The sequence below is a fragment of the Nesoenas mayeri genome, assembly GCF_963082525.1.
Source record: "Nesoenas mayeri genome assembly, chromosome: Z".
Taxonomy (NCBI): domain Eukaryota; kingdom Metazoa; phylum Chordata; class Aves; order Columbiformes; family Columbidae; genus Nesoenas; species Nesoenas mayeri.
In genome coordinates, this window is record NC_137542.1 from 60,458,309 (window position 1) to 60,477,009 (window position 18,701).

At 39.6% G+C, this 18,701-nt stretch overlaps 1 protein-coding gene across 1 annotated transcript in view; it reads left to right on the plus strand.

Annotated features, from left to right (window-relative positions):
- MAST4 (microtubule associated serine/threonine kinase family member 4) overlaps window positions 1–18,701 on the plus strand; it is a gene marked incomplete at its 5' end in the record, with an annotated part of 306,989 nt that overhangs the window by 64,314 nt on the left and 223,974 nt on the right. Inside the window, one exon of the mRNA XM_080362738.1 lies at window positions 13,463–13,584. Within this exon, the coding sequence (XP_080218864.1) occupies window positions 13,463–13,584 (122 nt within the window). The remainder of the gene's footprint in view (window positions 1–13,462; window positions 13,585–18,701) is intronic.

An 18,701-nucleotide genomic window follows, 5' to 3' on the forward strand; every position in this document is an offset into this window, starting at 1 on the left:
GGGGGATGAGAAGGCGTTTCATTAAAATGAATGAGCTGTCCTGTCCTTTACTGGATTTACTTCTATGCTCACACATTCCCTCTGTAGTTTCCATTTGAGTCTTAATGTTTCTGAAAAGATACTCATGATCCATGAGAGAAAAAAAATGTTTCGAGCCCTCTCATTTGGAAAAGTACTTAATCTTCAATATCACTTTACATTGGTTACTATCTTCCTTTATTCATCTGTTTTGTTGCTGTTGATACTCTCTTAAGGACTAGTTTAACAGTGTGAATCAGTGCATTGGAAAATAGCTCAGGAAGGTATTTTTTAAATTGTTTGAGGTACAGCCTTTACCTCTGTTGTTCAAAAATGTTGCCTTTGCTAAACTCTAGAAATACACAAAGTGGGAGTAAGTAAAGCAGGAGCGAAGACTCCTAGCTTATAGACTTGCAGAGTATTCCTGTGCTGATGCTTGTTGCTCACTCCAAGTGTTAGCAAAATAAGTGAATTGTGCTTTTATGTGTTACTTTGACTTTCCCTCTGCTGATAAAAACGCAATAATACTACTTATGCTCTATGGCTCAATAATAAAGATAAAAATAAAAATAAAAATTTAATTTGTTTATATAAAACCGGATAGTTAAAATCCTGCAGGGCTGAATACCGATAGAGGTAAATAGATAGGGTTTTTATCTCTGGGAATAGATCCCAAATAAATGAGTTTATTGTGCTTTACAAGAGGGAATAATGTTATGCATGACATATGTGAAGAAATAAAATCTATATTGTTGCAATATATTGAATGAGACTTGCAAAACCTGAAGGATTACAGTTACTGAGAACCTAGTGCTCTGAATTGGCTAAAGTAAATTACAAAACTCTTTATACAGGAATATGAGAAAAATTGAGAATTAGACACAAGGTCTTTCCAGGGGGAAATCAACACAAGAGAGAGGAGGTTTGGAAACCTGGAGGTGGGGTAGAAGCTGAACTTACATTCTATACAGCTTCAGGGAAACGGGAATTACCCAGTTGCAAGCAATCTAGCAACCACACGTTTTCAGTGACAAAGAATGCTCTTTGGAGTTGAAGAAAATTAAATCAGTGTTTTTGACAATAAATTTACTATTGCTTCCTGTTGAAGATTACTGGGAAACCGCTGATATTAAATGAGGTTTGGCCAATAAAAGAAATTAATACTGCTTCCTGGAGACACCATGCTATTATAATTTGGGAAGTTGCTTCAGTCTAATCGTTGTGACAGTATTGCCTTCCTTAATCTTCATTCCCAAGGAGGGGGAGGAGGAAAACTGTTGGAGAATGAGAGACTGAATTTGGAGTGAAAATACTTCATTAGGTGTGGCCTGCTATTAGTCTAGCAAATCTGCTTTAGTACTTCTTGTTGTGAAGTGCAAGCAGTACTGCTTAATAGAAAAAAAGGGTGAAAAATAATAATTTCTAAGGGCAGGTTGCTAAGCATAAGCATTCATGAAATACAACAACTTCAGAGTAAAAGTATTTGAAAGGAATGACCACTACCTCTTTAAATTAAAATTTGTTTCCGAAGGGTTGTAATGTTTTGGGTAGCAAAAACACTTACACGCTTATTGGATGTCATCTCCAAGCGTGTGGAAGAAAATAAGACTATCAGTAGTAGTTAGCATGGATTCACTAAGGGGAAATCATGTTTGACCAACCTGATAGCCTTCTATGATGGTATGACTGGCTGGGTAGATGGGGGAAGAGCAGTGGACGTTGTCTACCTTGACTTCAGCAAGCCTTTTGACATCATCTCTCACAACATCCTCATAGGCAAGGTCAGGGAGTGTGGGCTGGATGAATGCACAGTGGGATGGATTAGAGAACTGGCTGAATGGCAAAGGTCAGACGGTTGTGATCAGCGGTGCAGTTTGGTTGGAAGCATGTAGTTAGTGGAGTTCCCCAGGGGTCCTCATGTCCAGTTTTGTTGAACCTGTTCATCAGTGACCTGGATGAAGAGTCTCAGTGCACCCTCGGCAAGTTTGCTGATGGTGTCAAACTGAGGGGAAGGGCTGACACACCAGAAGGCTGAGCTGCCATTCAGTGAGACCTGGACAGGCTGGAGGACTGGGCAGAGAAGAACCTGATGAAGTTCAACGAGGGCAAGTGTAAGGTCCTACACCCGGGAAGGAATAACCCCAGGCACCAGTACAGGTTAGGGGTGGACCTGCTGGAAAGCAGCACTGCAAGTAAGGACCTGGGAGTTCTGCTGGACAGCAGGTTGACCATGAGTCAACAATGTGCCCTTGTGGCCATGAAGGCCAAGGCTATCCTGGGGTGCATTAGGAAAAATGTGACCAGCAGGTCGAGGGAGGTTCTCCTCCCCCTCTACTCTGCCCTGGTGAGGCCACATCTGGAGTATTGCATCCCGTTCTGGGCTCCCCAGTATGAGGAGGACAAGGAATTACTGGAGGGAGTCCAGCAATGGGCTACAAAGATGATGAGGGGTCTGGAGCATCTTTCCGATGAGGAGAGACTGAGAGAGCAGGGTCTGTTCAGCCTGGAGAAGAGAAGGCTGAGGGGGGATCTCATCAAGGTTTATAAATATCCCAAGGGTGGGTGTCAAGAGAATGGACCAGACTCCTTGCAGTGGTGCCCAATGACAGGATGAGGGGCAATGGGCAAAGACTGAAGCACAGGAGGTTCAATTTGAGTATAAGGAGAAATTTCTTTACTTGGAGGGTAACAGAACAGGCTGGAACAGGCTGCCCAGAAACGCTGTGGAGTCTCCTTCTCTGGAGACATTCAGAACCTTCCTGGACACATGCCTGTGCGATCTGCTCTGGTGAACCTGCTTTAGCAGGTGGGTTGGACTCGATAATCTTCAGAGGTCCCTTCAAAGCCCAGCAATTCTGTGTGTCTCTGTCATCCTGTAATAATCAGTGCTTGGCTTTCTCTTCTGCTCTTCCTGCATTTTAACTTCTCTCCTGTGGAATAAGCCTTGCTGCACAGCTGAGCTGTAGCTATTCATTTAATAGCTCCAGGTCAAATACAGAGGGAAAGAATCATTGCTTTGTGAGGATGCTGGTGCCCTCTGGGTGCAGGGGTCTTGGCAGAGTGTGGAGAGAAAGAGAGAGCAAATTATTGTTGGGTGAGATGCACTCTGTTCCTCTTGGGACAATAGATTCTTATGCATACACGTGTATTTAAATGCCTGCCCCCCTAGCCTTAGATTGCCTTCTTAAGGATTCCTAACAGTGCACAGACTGGGTCTTTAAAACTGGTTTCTAATCAGGAGAAAAGATGTTTAAAAAGCTGCTTTTCTGTGGTGGCTGGTTTTCTTGATCTCTACAAACTTCAAAGGCCTGTCTGCAGTCAGAGGGTTTTTGGCTTAAATTGTCTACAGATACTGGTTTGCTGTGTTCAGAGATGCTTAAATAGAATTCACGACAGAAAGTAATGTGAAAGGCTGAGAAATTAAATGAGCTTTTAACTGCAGAGGGGGTTAACCTGCCAAATCTCTTGGACAAGCAAATCGAATTGGCCTTGCTTTCATGTCCCATTGCTGCTCCTCAGTTTGCACCGTGGTGTGCGGTACAGCTCTGTTCAGTCTCTTCAGCTGCTCTGGTGCAGCATTTGGAGATTGCTATCTCCCTTTCTGCTTCTGAAGCTTTTGAGAGCTTATTGCTGGGAAGAGTTTCTATTTTGCAGAGCGCTGCAGCTAGCTCAGTTGTCTCCATACTGTACTGATAAGCTCCACAGTTAGATACAAAGAAAAAAAAATACACTTTGTTACTTATAGTTTGAACTTCTTATCTTGCTTCCTGTTATCTCATCAATAACTGCCTGGAAACAGACTGCCTGCTGGGCTAATTGTCTCTAATTGTGGTAGGGCTGTTATCTTGCTAACCTTAAGTTGATCTTATATAAATACTGGTGACATAACACATACAGATGTCATTTTACACCATTTTTAATCCAAAGATTCTAAAGCATTTTATATTAATGAAGTTACCTCATGATCTAGTGAAGAGCTAAAAACAAAGACATCTTGGGATGTATATATTTTTTTCCTTCCCTAGTCTTCCTGCTTTGATCATCTTTCCACCTCTAAGTCATCAGTCATCCAAATATGCTCCAGTAATTATTGCTGTTCCCATATAACTAATCAGTGGTTGATTTGAAATGAATTTGGGGATTATCAGTCTGGTTTTTGCATCAGAGATTCATTAATCTACGAACACTAATTAGCAGAAAGATCAACAGCTTTATGGGCCATGAAGAACAAGCTGTTCTCTTATCCATGGGTTGACACGTGCTGGCAGGACTTAGAAGGAGACGTTTTCCCTTTTCTTACAGGGGAGCGGTTGGCAGTGGTAGAAATCCAGAGTTTTCAGAGTTTTTGCAAATACTATGCTGTATACATTTTTTTTCCTCATTATTATTTTTTTTTTTTAAATGAATGTTGTTGAAAATCCAGATTAGTTCATTAAGCCTCACAGTGTCAAATACTTGATACAACTTGGGGGATGGGGAACGTTAGGTGTAAAATCACATGACTTGCACCTTGAAACCACTTTTGAAATGGTACCTTCCCATTCTGTACAACGGCTTATCATAACTATGATGCGATTATTTTAGTGGAAACATTAAAAAAAAAAAAATTATTTTAATTAATTATGGTCAATTGGTGTAGATAAGGGGAAGTGTTCCTGTTTCCTCTGTATAATATCAGTTGTTTACCGACTTCCAGTTATGGGACTAATTAATTATGCTTGTGCCACTCCATAAAAAGCCCTGTGATTTCATAGCTGTCTCTGGGGATACAGCTTGGTGGGCTCCATTGTCCGGCCCATCTTTGGCTCCATAAGCCGAGGTGCAAGGGGCTGCAGGGGAAGGATGGCTGCCAGCACCGAAGCTCTGTCAGATGTGTCTTTTGTAGGAAATTTTACCTCCTGTGTTTTCTTCTCTCACATATCTGAGCAGCAGTATGTTTCAAAGTTGCTTTCATCTTCGTGATGCATGACAGGATTGCAGGCACTCAGTTTAGAAAGTCTTTGCAGCTGCCTGAGGGCCCTCCCCACCAGCAGTGGTGGAGGGCAGGTGGCAGCTCAGCACTGGTGCTGCCACCACTCGGATCCTGGGTACAAAAGGTGGGAATGTTCACAGCCAGGTGTGCAGGCACAACATGCTTCATTCAGTAGCACTGCCTGCCCAGAGCACGTCCTGGAATCTTTTCCCTGCCTTCCTCAAAGGCTTCCTTAAAGCACTGCACCATGTGTTAAACTTCTTCCAGAATTAGTATATTCTAATGACACACCTGAGAATTTTTTTTTCTTTTTTAAAGCATGCAATATGAAGCTGTCTTCTACAGATGAAGCAAATATATTCTGCTATGAAGTACGCATTTTAAAATCTTTCTTGGTGCACAGGTGGTTGAGATGACACTAGTTTATATTCGTCATTGTCAGTTACCTTTATCATCTAAGGCTTCAATCAACCTGCATAGTTGAGTTGATTTATACTTCCCTGTGCACCTATCACGATAATTTCCATATTCTTCAACGTCTGGAGTCTGCATCATGTAACAGTCTGAGATGAGAATAGAAGATATTGTATTCCTGTCTCATTACTTTGCCTTTAACTCCTCGGTTGCTGCTTAATCGCACTTGTATCATCAGAACATGAGAAGCTGATTGTTGTTGAGATCAAAGCAAACTGTAGCAGTAGAGTGCCTAATTAGCAGATACATTTGCAAGCTGCCTGTTTTGAACGGTGGAGAAGTAGTTTAACCCCCTTTGGGACGCTTATAAAAGCAGCTTGAAAGTTGTTAAGAGTCATTTGTCATAGTGGAAACAGTAAATGTAGAGAAAATGAATATGCATATTGATTTCTGAAGTTTGAGTAGGGAGGTGGGGAAGTAGAGCTGTAAATGATAACTTCAGGCTGTAGGTTTTTTTTTTATCATGTAGTTATCAGTGTCACTGGCTGGCTAACGTTGCTCTTGTGGTAGACATTTTTGGTATGGAAAACTTAAGAAAACTCCCCAAACCACAAACAAACACAAACCCCAAAAACCCCTGAAGCCAAACACCACCCTCAATCTTCAAACCTTAGTAAAACTAGAGAGATTTGCTTATGATCCCGAATGCCTTTCAAATATGCTATTGCTGCCACAGTACTTTAGTAATAGATTGTAAGTTGTCAAAATATAAACCTAACTTCAGTATCAGTTAGAAGAGAATCTTTGAATAATTTCTGCATAAGCAAAATACTGTATTGTCTTTCATTGAAATTTGTTCCAAGTATAGAAATTATATTTATTTCTGGGAGGAAAGCTAACCGTATTTCATGACTTATTTTTGGTAATTGACTTATAGTCAGTCTTTATTCTGAATTCCTTTGTAGTTAATGGAGGCATTAATAATAGTGTTGTTGTTGTTGTTATTTTGGATACAGATCTAAACCTGCATCCTCCTAGTTTCTGGTCCAAAAATTGATGTGTTCTTTTCCAGTTCAGCCAATATTGATGAAACTGTAAGACAGATTGCTTTTTTTTTAAAAAATCATAATCTCACCCCAAAGTTTTGCATTTGGTGGGGCTGCATTTATTTCATGCTTGAGCACTTACCACTTTTTCACATAACTTCAGAATGTGAAACTAAGATAAAACATTTCAAGAACATCAAAAAGTGAAAAATCTATAATGAGTGCAATAGCATTTTTTAAAAGGGCTTCTTGTACAGTAACAAAAGAAATTATTATTGAGTCAGTTATAATTACAGGCTAAACTGAGTAATGTTGTGTTTAGTGGACAGATTGGTTGAAAGAAAAATTTTGTCTTTTGCATCAGACTGGGCAATTGGCATTGTCCATTAACTTCAACCATGAGTAGCTGAGTAATATGTTAAATGTGATAATTTTCTTAAGTTGTGGGCAATAAATGAGGCATGAATAAAACAGTAACTCTTTTATGCCTGCTGCTAGTCATTTGAAATGTAAGTAAAGCTTGTTGAAGCAGCCACGGTAAAAATAAGGCAAAATCTTTAAAAGTTTCCTAATAAGGCTTTAAATCCATACCTTTCTCTTTTACTTTCCAATTACTGCTAATGGTGGTTATGGGCTTTAATTCCCCCTACACTGATGTGAGAGTAGACCCCAAAACTTTACAGCCTCCATGTAATTTCCTACGGCTGGTCTGTCTGCAGCAGTAAAATGTGAAGCAGTAAAGTAGACTGCCCTAACCAGACAGTAAAATACTCACGTGGGAAGCTCTTCGCCTTTCACCTGGCACGTTTCTGAAGCTGCAGTGAGATTTCATGTATGTATCTGTGGCAGTGAAAGTGATGGTATGTTGTCTCCAGCTTGGGTTTGTGCTGCTCAGGCCATTTGCTCATGGCTGTGGCTGCTCTGGGACATGCTAGGTCTGCCAAGGTGGCAGGGGGGTGGCTTCAGTCTTTCCTCCATTCGCAGTGAGACCTTTCAATGAACTCTTCCAGTTTTCTGCGGAGAAAAGCAGAAGAAGTAGGAAGAGGGATAAGTACCCAACTGTGTTTCAGTTCAGTGCATTTCTACAATCCAGAGCAATCTGCAGTCGGGTCCAGTTTTGTCTTCCACTGTGGCTTGTTCCTGTTGGTCTGAGGTAGCTCATGCTCATAAGTTGCCCCAAAAGATGTGTGGAGTGAGCAACCCACTTGAGACCATGCTTGGCCAATCTGACTAGACCACCAAAGTCAGTTCTTTAGATAAGATCCATTATTTTTTTTAAGTAGTGAGGTAGAAGAATCTAGCTTTCAGAATTGTTTTTAAATAATCTGCACTTATGTCATAAATATACATAATTGATTTACAAAACAAGTGACTTAAGTATTTCTTGGCTCTTGCTGTAAAGATGTTAGGACAGTAAGAGGCTATTTTGAAGGCTGCTGTTTCACATTGATGCTTTCTTCAGTTCGGTCTGTGGTACACTGTAATTGTGTGCACAGCTTCTGCTTTGGACTAATTGTGTCCATAGTTTATGTCAGCCCAAATCCAGACACTTCTATTTTAGCAAAGTACATACCTGTCTTCTGTTTACAGTTGAACTGCTTTTAATATGTTTTGTAAAAAACAAACAAACAAACAAAATTTCCATCAAAAACTTTCAAGATGCTTCTTTTTTATTTTTCTTTACATTTTGACTAATTACAAAACAGATTTCCCAGCCGTGCCATCTACAAAGTCCTAAGTTCTTTTGTGAAGGCAAAAACTTACTTGGATGCCAGATGGTTTTCTCCATCATATGCAAAACATCAGACTGCTGAAGATTTGAGACAAGTGATTTCTAAACTGTAACTGAAAATGGAAGTTTTATGGGTATTAGATTTAAGCTCATTTAGTAATTCTCAGCTATCCCATTGGGATATGAATTTGAGAGGGAGAAAAGAAGAAGAGTGATGCTCTAGCAGTAGGAAAGATTTTTATAATTAGAATAAAGCAAAGCCCACCTTTTGTGACTGATCTGTGAGGAAGTGTGTGTGTGTTTTTTCAGTCTTTTGGCCTTACACAGTAAGGCATGCAACAAGTACACACACACTGGATGGAATTCAAGTAAGAAGTAACAAAGATTCCATTTTAATTTCTACATGTATCCATTGTAAAGGAAGCTAGATGTATGAGAGCAAGTTCAAAGGGAAGATGATGCTCTGAACTCCAGCGATGTATTCCTTATGTCCACCAATGATTATGTAATACCATTAAATAATGCTAAGTTATTACCATTGCATAATCAACTTAAGTCATCTTTCAGCAAAATGCGTTTTAATAAATGCTCTGAACTAACAGGATTGGATTCAGATGTTGGAAGAGATGCCCTTGGTTATGAACAGTGTTGTGACTTCAGGCTGTCTTGATAGTTTCCGGCATGGGAATTGTAGCAGGGATGCCAGAAAAGCCTCTGCAGAAGGCACAGGAGTAAGTCAAAGGCCATCTTGGTGTTGAACGGAACAGCAGTAGGCCACCTGTATCAGTAGATGACTCACCTGTATCAACAGATGATGAAAGTAATAAGAAAATTACTACTGGTGTGGCAATGGTTTGTTGTTAGATGGAAATGACTCTGGATACTGGCAGTGTTTGTGCTATATATGGACCAAAATGCTGAATTAAGATGGGAGGGATGAGGTGGAGTTGAGGTGATGTTGTCTTCTCTGTCTCCCACAAGTCTGTTCACTCAGAAATGAAAGGCACTGCTTGGACCATTAAATTTGAAGGCAGAAATGAATGCAGTGTGAAAATCAATAATGCATTTCAGCTCAAGTTTTATGTGTAATACTGGTATTTAAATCACGTAGAAGAAGTGTGGATATGTGTAAATTCAAGAGGTTATTAAAGAAAATGTAAAAGGGGGAAAATGAATGCAATTATGAATAAAACTTACCATGAAAATGTGTAGGAGTACTATATTGGCAAGAAAAGTGAGGACAGGATAGTCTGAGGGGATTATTGATTTTTATATATATATATATTTTTTTTTTTTTTTTTAATGAAGGAATCCAGGGAGAGCTACTAACTAACTCATTGAAGGCAGGGGCTGGTTTATTGTTTGGTGGTTTAACGCTGTGGTGCCACAATCCCTCAAAGAAAACAGACTGACAGACTGAGTTTTGGAAGAAGTTTTTTTTCTGTAAGAAATGTTGATGTTCCATTTGCTTTTGGAAATGAAAAAGCCACATTGCATTCCTGTAAAGTATGTCCAACTTTTCTTAAGAAGCACAGTATTAAAAGTACAGGTTTTATTTTCTGAGTATTTTGTTGCAGTTGGCTTTCTTGTTGGTAAAGCTTGGGCGTTGCCAGGAGCAACTGCGGGAGATTTACGCAGTCCTAGGGAGCACAGCAAACAGGGTGAGCAAACAGGGGCACAGCAGTTTGTGTGACAGTTTGCGCAAGCAGGGTGTGCAGGAAAGGCGCTGCAAGCTACTCGAAGGTCCAAAGCCCAGGGTACTGGCACTTGGAAGGTGCCAGAGAACAGGCTGGATCAGGCTGCCCAGGGAGGTTGTGGAGTCTCCTCTGGAGGCATTCAGAACATTCCTGGACACATTCCGGTGTGATCTGCTCTGGTGAACTGGCTTTAGCAGGAGGGTTGGGCTAGGTCACCTCCAGAGGTCTCTTCCAACCCCAACCATTCTGTGATTCTGCAATAAGAGATTTATCTGTTACTGTCTTTTTGCATAAGCCATGGCTATTTTGCTTCTATAGAAAGCATATTTATTATATGCCATTTCTCTGTTAAGAAGCGTATATGGATTTAGTATGAAAAGAAGAACTGTAGTTCTGGATAGTCTACTCCGCTTGCCTCAATTTCAGTATGTTGTAAAATCTGTGGTGCCCTCAAGGCTCCTGTTTGGGTTACGGATGGGAAGAGAGATCATTCCAGCATCACACATGTTCGTGTTTTTTTGGCAATTTTGACTGTGTCGACTGCCTAATTAGCTATTCCACAGGCCCTCCAACGTTATTTTAGATATTTCTTGAGGTTAATCGTGCAAGACAAATAATGGAATATTAAATGAATTCTTACAGTGCAGACACTGGTGCTGATGTTGAGTTAATTTACTCCGCTTTCTTGCCAGTCAGGCAAAATCTTACAGTTGAAGGAAGGACTTAGTACGTGATTTTGTTGTCATAAAGAGTGCAGTTGCCTCTTCTCTAGCCTCTTACCGAAGTATCTTAGACTTTCTTTCACGTTTGAGCAAGATAAAAACTTAATATAATACAGTTGCATGTAAAGGACAAAGAATATAGGTGGCTATTAGTGAAGTTCTAGGTCAGCATAGCCTTGCATGTGCTAAGGTACAGAGTGCTCTACTCTGCTCAGTGACTGACATGAAGAGGAATCACGTTAGCTCTCCATTTTTTGGATCTGGCTCCCATTTAAAACTAGAAATGAGTACGAGCATTAATAATAGCACTTATTTCTCATACACCTTTCTCCTCCTAGACTTAATTGACTTGTTATTTAAACCTTTTTGGCTTGGCCTCCAAACCTAAACAAAATTAGATTAATCTGTGGACAAAATACAAATTATTGCCTTCAATTTCTTCTCTTGGGAAGTTCAGTGGGATTAATCGGAATTGAAAATTAGTGCAGCCTGGGCAAGGCTTAGTCGTCTGACAATGAATTTCAAGACTTTTTTTCAAACCTCTACTAGAAAGTGCATTGGTTAACCAAAGACTGATGGTCTTTCCCAGTTTTAGATCAAGCTTTATTAAAACAAGCCTATTTCTTGCTTGCATTCTTCTTTGTTCTAGAGATCAGAGGAAAACTCTATTGCTTTTCAACTATTGATTCCTATGATGATAAAATTAAAAAATAAAAATTAAAATAAATTTAATTTTAAATTAATTTAATTTAATTAAAATTAATTTAAATTAAATTAAATTAATTAAATTTAATTTAAATTTAAAATAAAATAAAATTAAAATTAAAAAAAAAAAAAAAGATTGTGCTACAGTGATCAAGTTCCAGATTGTTTAATATAATCTTCCTGGTGGCATCTAGAGTCTGTTAATACAAAGTTTATAAAAGGGATTTGTGTAATCTATGTCTACTTGACAAAATAGGTGTTTCCAAAGCATTTTACTGATATTACTGTCAGTGACATGATGTCTTATTTGGAGCTGTCTTGACTAAGCTGGAATTTTACGAGCCTTCTTACAGAGTTTCATTACAGTGTTTGTAGTCTGCATTCTAGCCTGAGAGATTTTTGTAATTGGGGACCCAGCACCAGGAAATAATATCTGGTTTCACCTCAAGAACCTTGTCTTACCATTGACTCTCAGGAGAGGAGTCAAAAAGCAAGTAAAGAAAATGTGTAGACCTCTTTTGATGTGGAAAGCATTAAAGAAATAAAACATACCTGTTTAAATGCAAGGTGTGCATTAATTAGTTTTTTCCACTTTTTTTTTTTTCTTTCCTGCGTGGATCTGAAGAAATTAACCTTTCAGGTGATAGATATAAGCTTTGACTGCATATGTCACTGGCATTTTCCAGGATTGACATAAATAGAATATCAAGGATGTGGACATTGCAATCAATGCTTGAAGGTTTTTATGGAATCCTTTTAGTTGAGGATGGTGAGAGCCTGTGTAAAAAGGTAAGCAGAATGTGATAGAAAGAGGCAGAGAGAGCAGATGGGAAATTAATTCAGTTTTTCCAGTTCTGGAAAATATTATTCTGGATAATTGGGCAACAAACCACAGTGTTGTACATTTTCCTTCTAGTCTCAGGCAAGCTGATAGTAAATTGTGCAAGAAGTGTCTATGGGTTGTGCTCTACCAGTGTAACAAAGAACAACAGCCCATTCTGAAGACTATTCTGTGCTGCTGCTTTGCAACTCTTTGTCTCCCAAGACAGTTGATTTCCAGAGACCTCAGCAACTCTCTGGATCTGCTGTTAAAAAGGAGGTTATGAGGCTGAGGCCTTTGATTTCCTGGCAAACCTGTGCCCATCTGCCAGGGTGCAAATCTGGTGTCGGTGGTCACACACATACCCCCTCCATTGTTCCCTGAGGTGACAGTATCAATGAGATGGGATTAAGTAGTTTCAGGAAACAAATGTTTAGGATGTGTATTTTGGAAGATAGTTTTCATTTGAGCTGTTCAATCAAAATCTTGCTTGTGTTTTTGAACTTGGAGTTGAGAATAAAAAAAATAAGTATTTTGAATTGTTACCTTGCATCAGCTCGCTTGCATCAGCTCGCTGGTCTTCTAAGACAAGTCAGTTGCTTTAGTAGTGTGGTTGTCTCACTTTTGCATGGTTTTCAGAGATAACTAAGAACTTACGGTGAACATATTTGTTAAGACCATTATATAGGCTCTTGTGCTGTTTCTTGACAGTGGCTAAAGGAAGCAAAAAGGAATTGTATCATTACATGCTTGTCCTCTTAATATAATTCCCTGAGTATTCTCCATGCTGTTGGTTTGCAGCTCAGGGGCTTCCTGAGCCAGAGATGCTTTCTGCCTAATTAGGGGTTTGATTGGGGGTTTGACCTTCTGATCAGCACTGGACCTGAGCTTGCCTGGGCACAGCGAAATGAGCTTTTATTTTTAATTTTTATTTTAAATTTGTTTTCTTTTTATATTATTTTTTAAATTTTAATTTCATTTTTATTTTTGGCTAGCCTTCACAATTTATGTTTTGTTAATTCAGACCCACTATTCTGGATATTTGTATCTGTTGTTGCATTGATTGTATTTCTAGGTAGGGAAAAGGTACAGTTGACAGAATATTGAAAAAATGAATTTACCTAAGAGAAATGTAGCTTGTAAAAGGGTGATGTGAATGGTTATCAAGTGAATAGCAGGAATTCTGTTCTGATGGAATCCTTTCTGGTTAGGGCAATTGTGAAAGAAACAGAAGTATTAGAATGGTAAGAGCGTTATCTTAGAGTAAGCTCTGCCAGTTGCATTGCCTCATCTGCAACATCCGATTTTATTAACGCACTCTTTCTTAACTTGACAGGTAAATATCTGCTTCCCAGTGCAACTGGACAGCAGCTGTGGCAGTCTGCAGAAACCTCTAATCTTGTTCGCATGCGCTACCAAGCACTTGGGCAGTCAGCACCTTCCCTTACTGCTAGTTTGGTGAGTAATTTTTTCCAAAGCTAGGAGTGTACAAAAAAAAAAATCTATTGTATTTCTGGATCTGTTGGTGGGAGTATAAGGATCAAACCAGAGTTTAGTTCCAGATGAACCTCTCCTCCTTAAGCTGCATTTTTAAAGTACTTAATATATTCCTGCATGCAACGCTACTTAATAAGTTGAGTGCAGCTGAATAACATTTATGGTAGCAGTAACTCTGAATTGGGTTACTGGATTTTGCATAAAGTCTGAGCTGAATGTTGCATTAATATAGCTATTTGCATTTAAATGGTTTCTTTCCTAAAAAAGAAAAAAAAAAAAAAAAAGCATGCTTTTAAAGACAGCAGTATAAGATAACTGTCCTCTCTCTTAAGCATTCTTTTCTGTCAGTGTCTTTATTTCCACTTTCTGCAGGACTCTGTCCTCAGGAGAACATGAGTGTATGAAACATGAGCTTAATTAAGTCTTTTGGATAAAATGGTAGGGGAAGAGAAAGGGAAAGAGATGCTTCATACACTTGAACTCCCAGCTTTTATTTTCAAACAACCATTATGCTCCTTTTTGCTTCTGTATACTAAGATCTTAAGAAGTGCTGAAATCTAATGCAGGACCCTGTATATGAGTCTGTACTTTTATTCAAAGAATTACTTTAATGAATATATTTTGTATTGTATTAAAACAATGTAGAAAAGTTTCATTAATGTTTCCTGTACCTCTTCTGCCTTTTGGCTGGTTATTAAAAGTTTGCTGATTTGCTGATCCATGTCTACTTTCTAGGGGAAATTTGCCTTTTTTTTTTTCTTTTTTCCAATGCAGTGTTCAAGTTAAAGGATACTATGATCAGCCAGTGCTGAACAAATACCACCCCGCCAGTTTTACATGTCATATTGGCATATAGATGGCTGGTTTCTCAATGAAACTATTTGGAATAAGATTTCATTTCAAGTACAATGAATCTGCACATATAAATACGGTCCGGGTTTCTGCTTAGTGGTGGTGGTGTTATAATTGTTTGGAGCAGATGTGGTTAATTTGACTCCATGCTTATTACAAACACTTAATTCTACTGGAAGTTCTATGATTTGAGCCCTAATATTTTTCAGGAAACTAAGTATCCACCTATATATTTTTGTTTTCTAGTTTGTTAGGAGAAACATGGTTCATTGTGAAGAAAGTATTCAGATTACGTATAGTTGAAATGAAAAGGAAAGATGAATGGTCAGATATCAATTTAAATTGCATCAAAACAGTGTATTTTTCCCTTTTCCATAGTTAGGAATTAAACAAATAGTTTCTTCTCATGATGTAGATTAATTAAATTTAAGCTACTGTCTTTGTATTTGATTCTCTGTTTGTGCTTGCACGGCTATTAGACGTCATGCCACTAGCAGCATTATGCTTTTATTCTGGTGTAATGCCTAAACTGTAGGTAGAGGAAGATTCAGCATCATTTTGACAAAAAGTACTTTAAATGGTCATAAACCAACAGACTAATGAAAAATGCAGTGAGCCATACTTCCTTAAGAGCCTTTCACTCATCACCTATCAAGTTTTATGGCATATTTGTCTGCCACAGGCTTCTTCCTTCCTGTCTCTGCAAATCTTTTATCTATGCCTGACTGCAGCTTTCAGGCTGGTGCAGGCGAGAGCCTTCTGGGCAGATCAGAGCAGATTGTGCACAGGGTGGAGATGCAGGTTCTTCAGAAGTATTTCTTTCTTATCCAGAACTGATGATCAGGGGTTCTTTAGTCACATAAGCAGAGCTCTTCTCAAGCCTCTTTTGACAAATACTTTGCTGTCAGACTTCTGAAAGACTCTGGCCTTCACAGAATCACAGAATGTTAGGGATTGAAAGGGACCTCAAAAGATCATCTAGTCCAATCCTCCTACTGGAGCAGGAACACCTAGATGAGGTTACACAGGAATGTGAGCTTTGAATATCTCTAGAACAGGAGACTCTACAACCTCCCTTGGCCGCCTGTTCCAGTGTTCTCATACCCTTACTCAGAAGAAGCTTCTTCTCATATTTAAGTGGAACCTCTTGTGTTCTAGTTTGTACCCGCTACCCCTTGTCCTACCGTTGGTTGTCACTGAGAAGAGCCTGGCTCCATCCTCATGACACTCACCCTTTACATATTTATAAACATTAATGAGGTCACCCCTCAGTCTCCTCTTCTTCAACCCATAGAGACCCAGCTCCTCAGCCTTTCCTCATAAGCTCCACTCATATGCTCCTCATATGCTCCACTCCCTTGATTATCTTTGTTGCCCTGCGCTGGACTCTCTGAAGCAGTTCCCTGTCCTTCTGGAACTGAGGGGCCCAGAACTGGACACAATATTCCAGGTGTGGTCTCACCAGGGCAGAGTAGAGGGGAAGGAGAACCTCTCCTTACCTACTAACCACCCCGCTTCTAATACAGCCCAGGATGCCATTGGCTTTTCTGGCCACAAGAGCACAGTGCTGGCTCATGGTCATCTTGCTGTCCATCAGGACCCCCAGGTCCCTTTCCCCTACACTGCTCTCTGACAGGTAATTCCCCAGCTTATACTGGAACCTGGGGTTGTTGTTCCTGCCAGATGCAAGACTCTACACTTGCCCCTGTTATATTTAATTCAATTTTTCCCTGCCCAACTCTCCAGCCTGTCCAGGTCTCTGGATGGCAGCACAGCCTCTGGCGTGTCAGCCACTCCTCCCAGGCTGGTGTCATTAGCAAACTTGCTGACAGTGCACTCTATTCCCTCATCTAAGTAATTGAATAATATATTGAATAATACCGGCCCCAGTACTGACCCTTGAGGCACTGCTCTAGATACAGGCCTCCAACTAGACTCTGCCCCATTGACCACGACTCTCTGGCTTCTTCCCTTCAGCCATTTCACAGTTCACCTCACTACCCGATCATCCAGACCACACTTCCTCAGTTTAGCTGCCAGGATGCTGTGGGAGACTGTGTCAAATGCTTTACTGAAGTCAAGGTAGACCACATCCCACCACTTTGCCATCATCTCTCCACCTGGTTATGTCCTCATGAAAGGCAATGAGGATGATCAGACATGACTTCCCCTTGGTGGAGCCATGTTGACTGCCCCTAATGACCCTCTTATCCTTGATATGCCTTGAGATGGCACCAAGAATAAGTTGTTCCATCACTTTTCCAGGGATGGAGGTGGGGCTGACCAGTCTACAGTTACCTGGGTTAGGGGCCACTCCTTTTCCTCCCTCTCCCCCCTTTTTTTTTGTGGTCTTGGTTCTGTGCTTTGTCAGAGTTGAGTCTGTGAGGCCTATTTTTACATTCTAGTAATGGAAGCTTTTAATTATTTTTAGGAAGGAGTATATAGAAGAGATTTGTATGAAGAATTCCCATGCATCTGTCCACAATCTGACTTGAAACTATTTTAAATATAATGTCTCACTCAGCTGAAAAATTATTAGCCTGTTATTAATTTCACTACAAGGACTGATTATTCTCACTGGGGTTAATACCTAGCTGATGTGGACCTGACTGTGAGCCGTGATTATGTGCCAGTAAAAACAAGAATGACAAGTGAGCAGCTCAAAGATATTAATACATACCAGTGTTTAGTGGAATTGCAAATGGGATACAAAAGACTTTTTGCTTTTTCTGTCAATAATTTGTAAAAACTTTTCTAGATTACTTACTATGTCACAGATATAAATCCTTTCTGTGGGAAGTTATAGATTTTTCTTTTAAAGCGAGTTATGGAATGTTGATTAGAATGGGCTGCAGGTGTTGCTTTAGGATCAGTTCAATAGCTATGCGTGATTCACTCCTGTAATACAAGCGGTTGGACTATAAATTAAAAATACAGTTCAGGTATAGAACTGTATGAGTGGATTAATAATGTGTATGGGGAAGGCTGATTTTCAAGTGAATGGACAGTGTATTGGATTTGCTGGGGGCTCTTATTTCAGAGATGGCTAAGTGATAGTCTTGCTACTCGTTTACTTCTGGCAGGAGCATGTTAAACTGTCTATGACAGGTATATTTGGTAGTGGTCACGCAGATGATGGGAGTCTGCGGAGAGTATTGATATGGACTTGGAAACATTAAGAAAATGATCCAGAAAGTCTCTAAAACTAAATAGAAGGGCGAATCTGAGGTGTGAAGCAGTTCTGCTTTAGGATGTTCTTGCAGGTCAAGTGTTGGTCTGGCCCATCTCTTAATCTCTATAGTCAGTGGAGAATAATACATGCTCCTGGAAGGCAATCCAGACTGTGTCTCAGTGCTGAGCTTTGCAGGAGTGTAAGGAAGCTACAGCAGAGCCAGCTTTACTCTACTTGCTCCACAGACTGGCAGTCATCCTGCATGATTTCAGACATCTCTTCCAGGGTAGGATGAATCACACCCTGAACGTGCTGCTTTTCTACTGAAGTGGTTTGGGAGTTAACTTAGAGTTGCTACCTCCTTCAGTGTCCAAAATTTGGGAGTTATTCTCTTGTCCTCTCCCTGCCCCTCTGCCACTCCACAGGTGTTTAAAAATACCATTAGTACATACTGTTTTGACCTGTCCATTTATATTACTGCTAGCAGAATTTTGGGAAAATAGTTCAAAATAAACTGAAATAAAGCCATTTTTGTTACTATTTCATTGTAATAAGCTGATGTGCTTAAAATTATTACAATGAGTCTGGAACTGTCTGAGCAATTACTTCCTATTTTATAGGAAGAAAAAGACTGTCTCTGAGTGACATGCATTGAAAGAAGTTCTGTATTTTAACTTTTTTTCTGGAAAGCTGCATACATAAAAATGGTAGAAACCTGAACATAATGTGTCTTTATGATACATGACGATAAATGTGTAGATGAAAGGAAGAGATTTTGTCCAAATTAATTGGGCAAAACTTCTGTAGATTTGCTTTGTCTTTATAATGAATTAATATCAAATTCCTGTTATTTCATTTTTTTAATAAAAAGGTAATTACTTTAAGAAGCATAAAATTTTTCATTTTGTTTATCTGTTTTATAGAAATTAAAAAAAAACCCCAAAACAGCTAACCAAACCAAACAAACCCCAAACCAAACAACCCACAAAAAAGACTTCTCATGCTCCAGAGAGCTTTTTAAGACAGTGTATTTAATGGCTGCTGGACTGCTGAA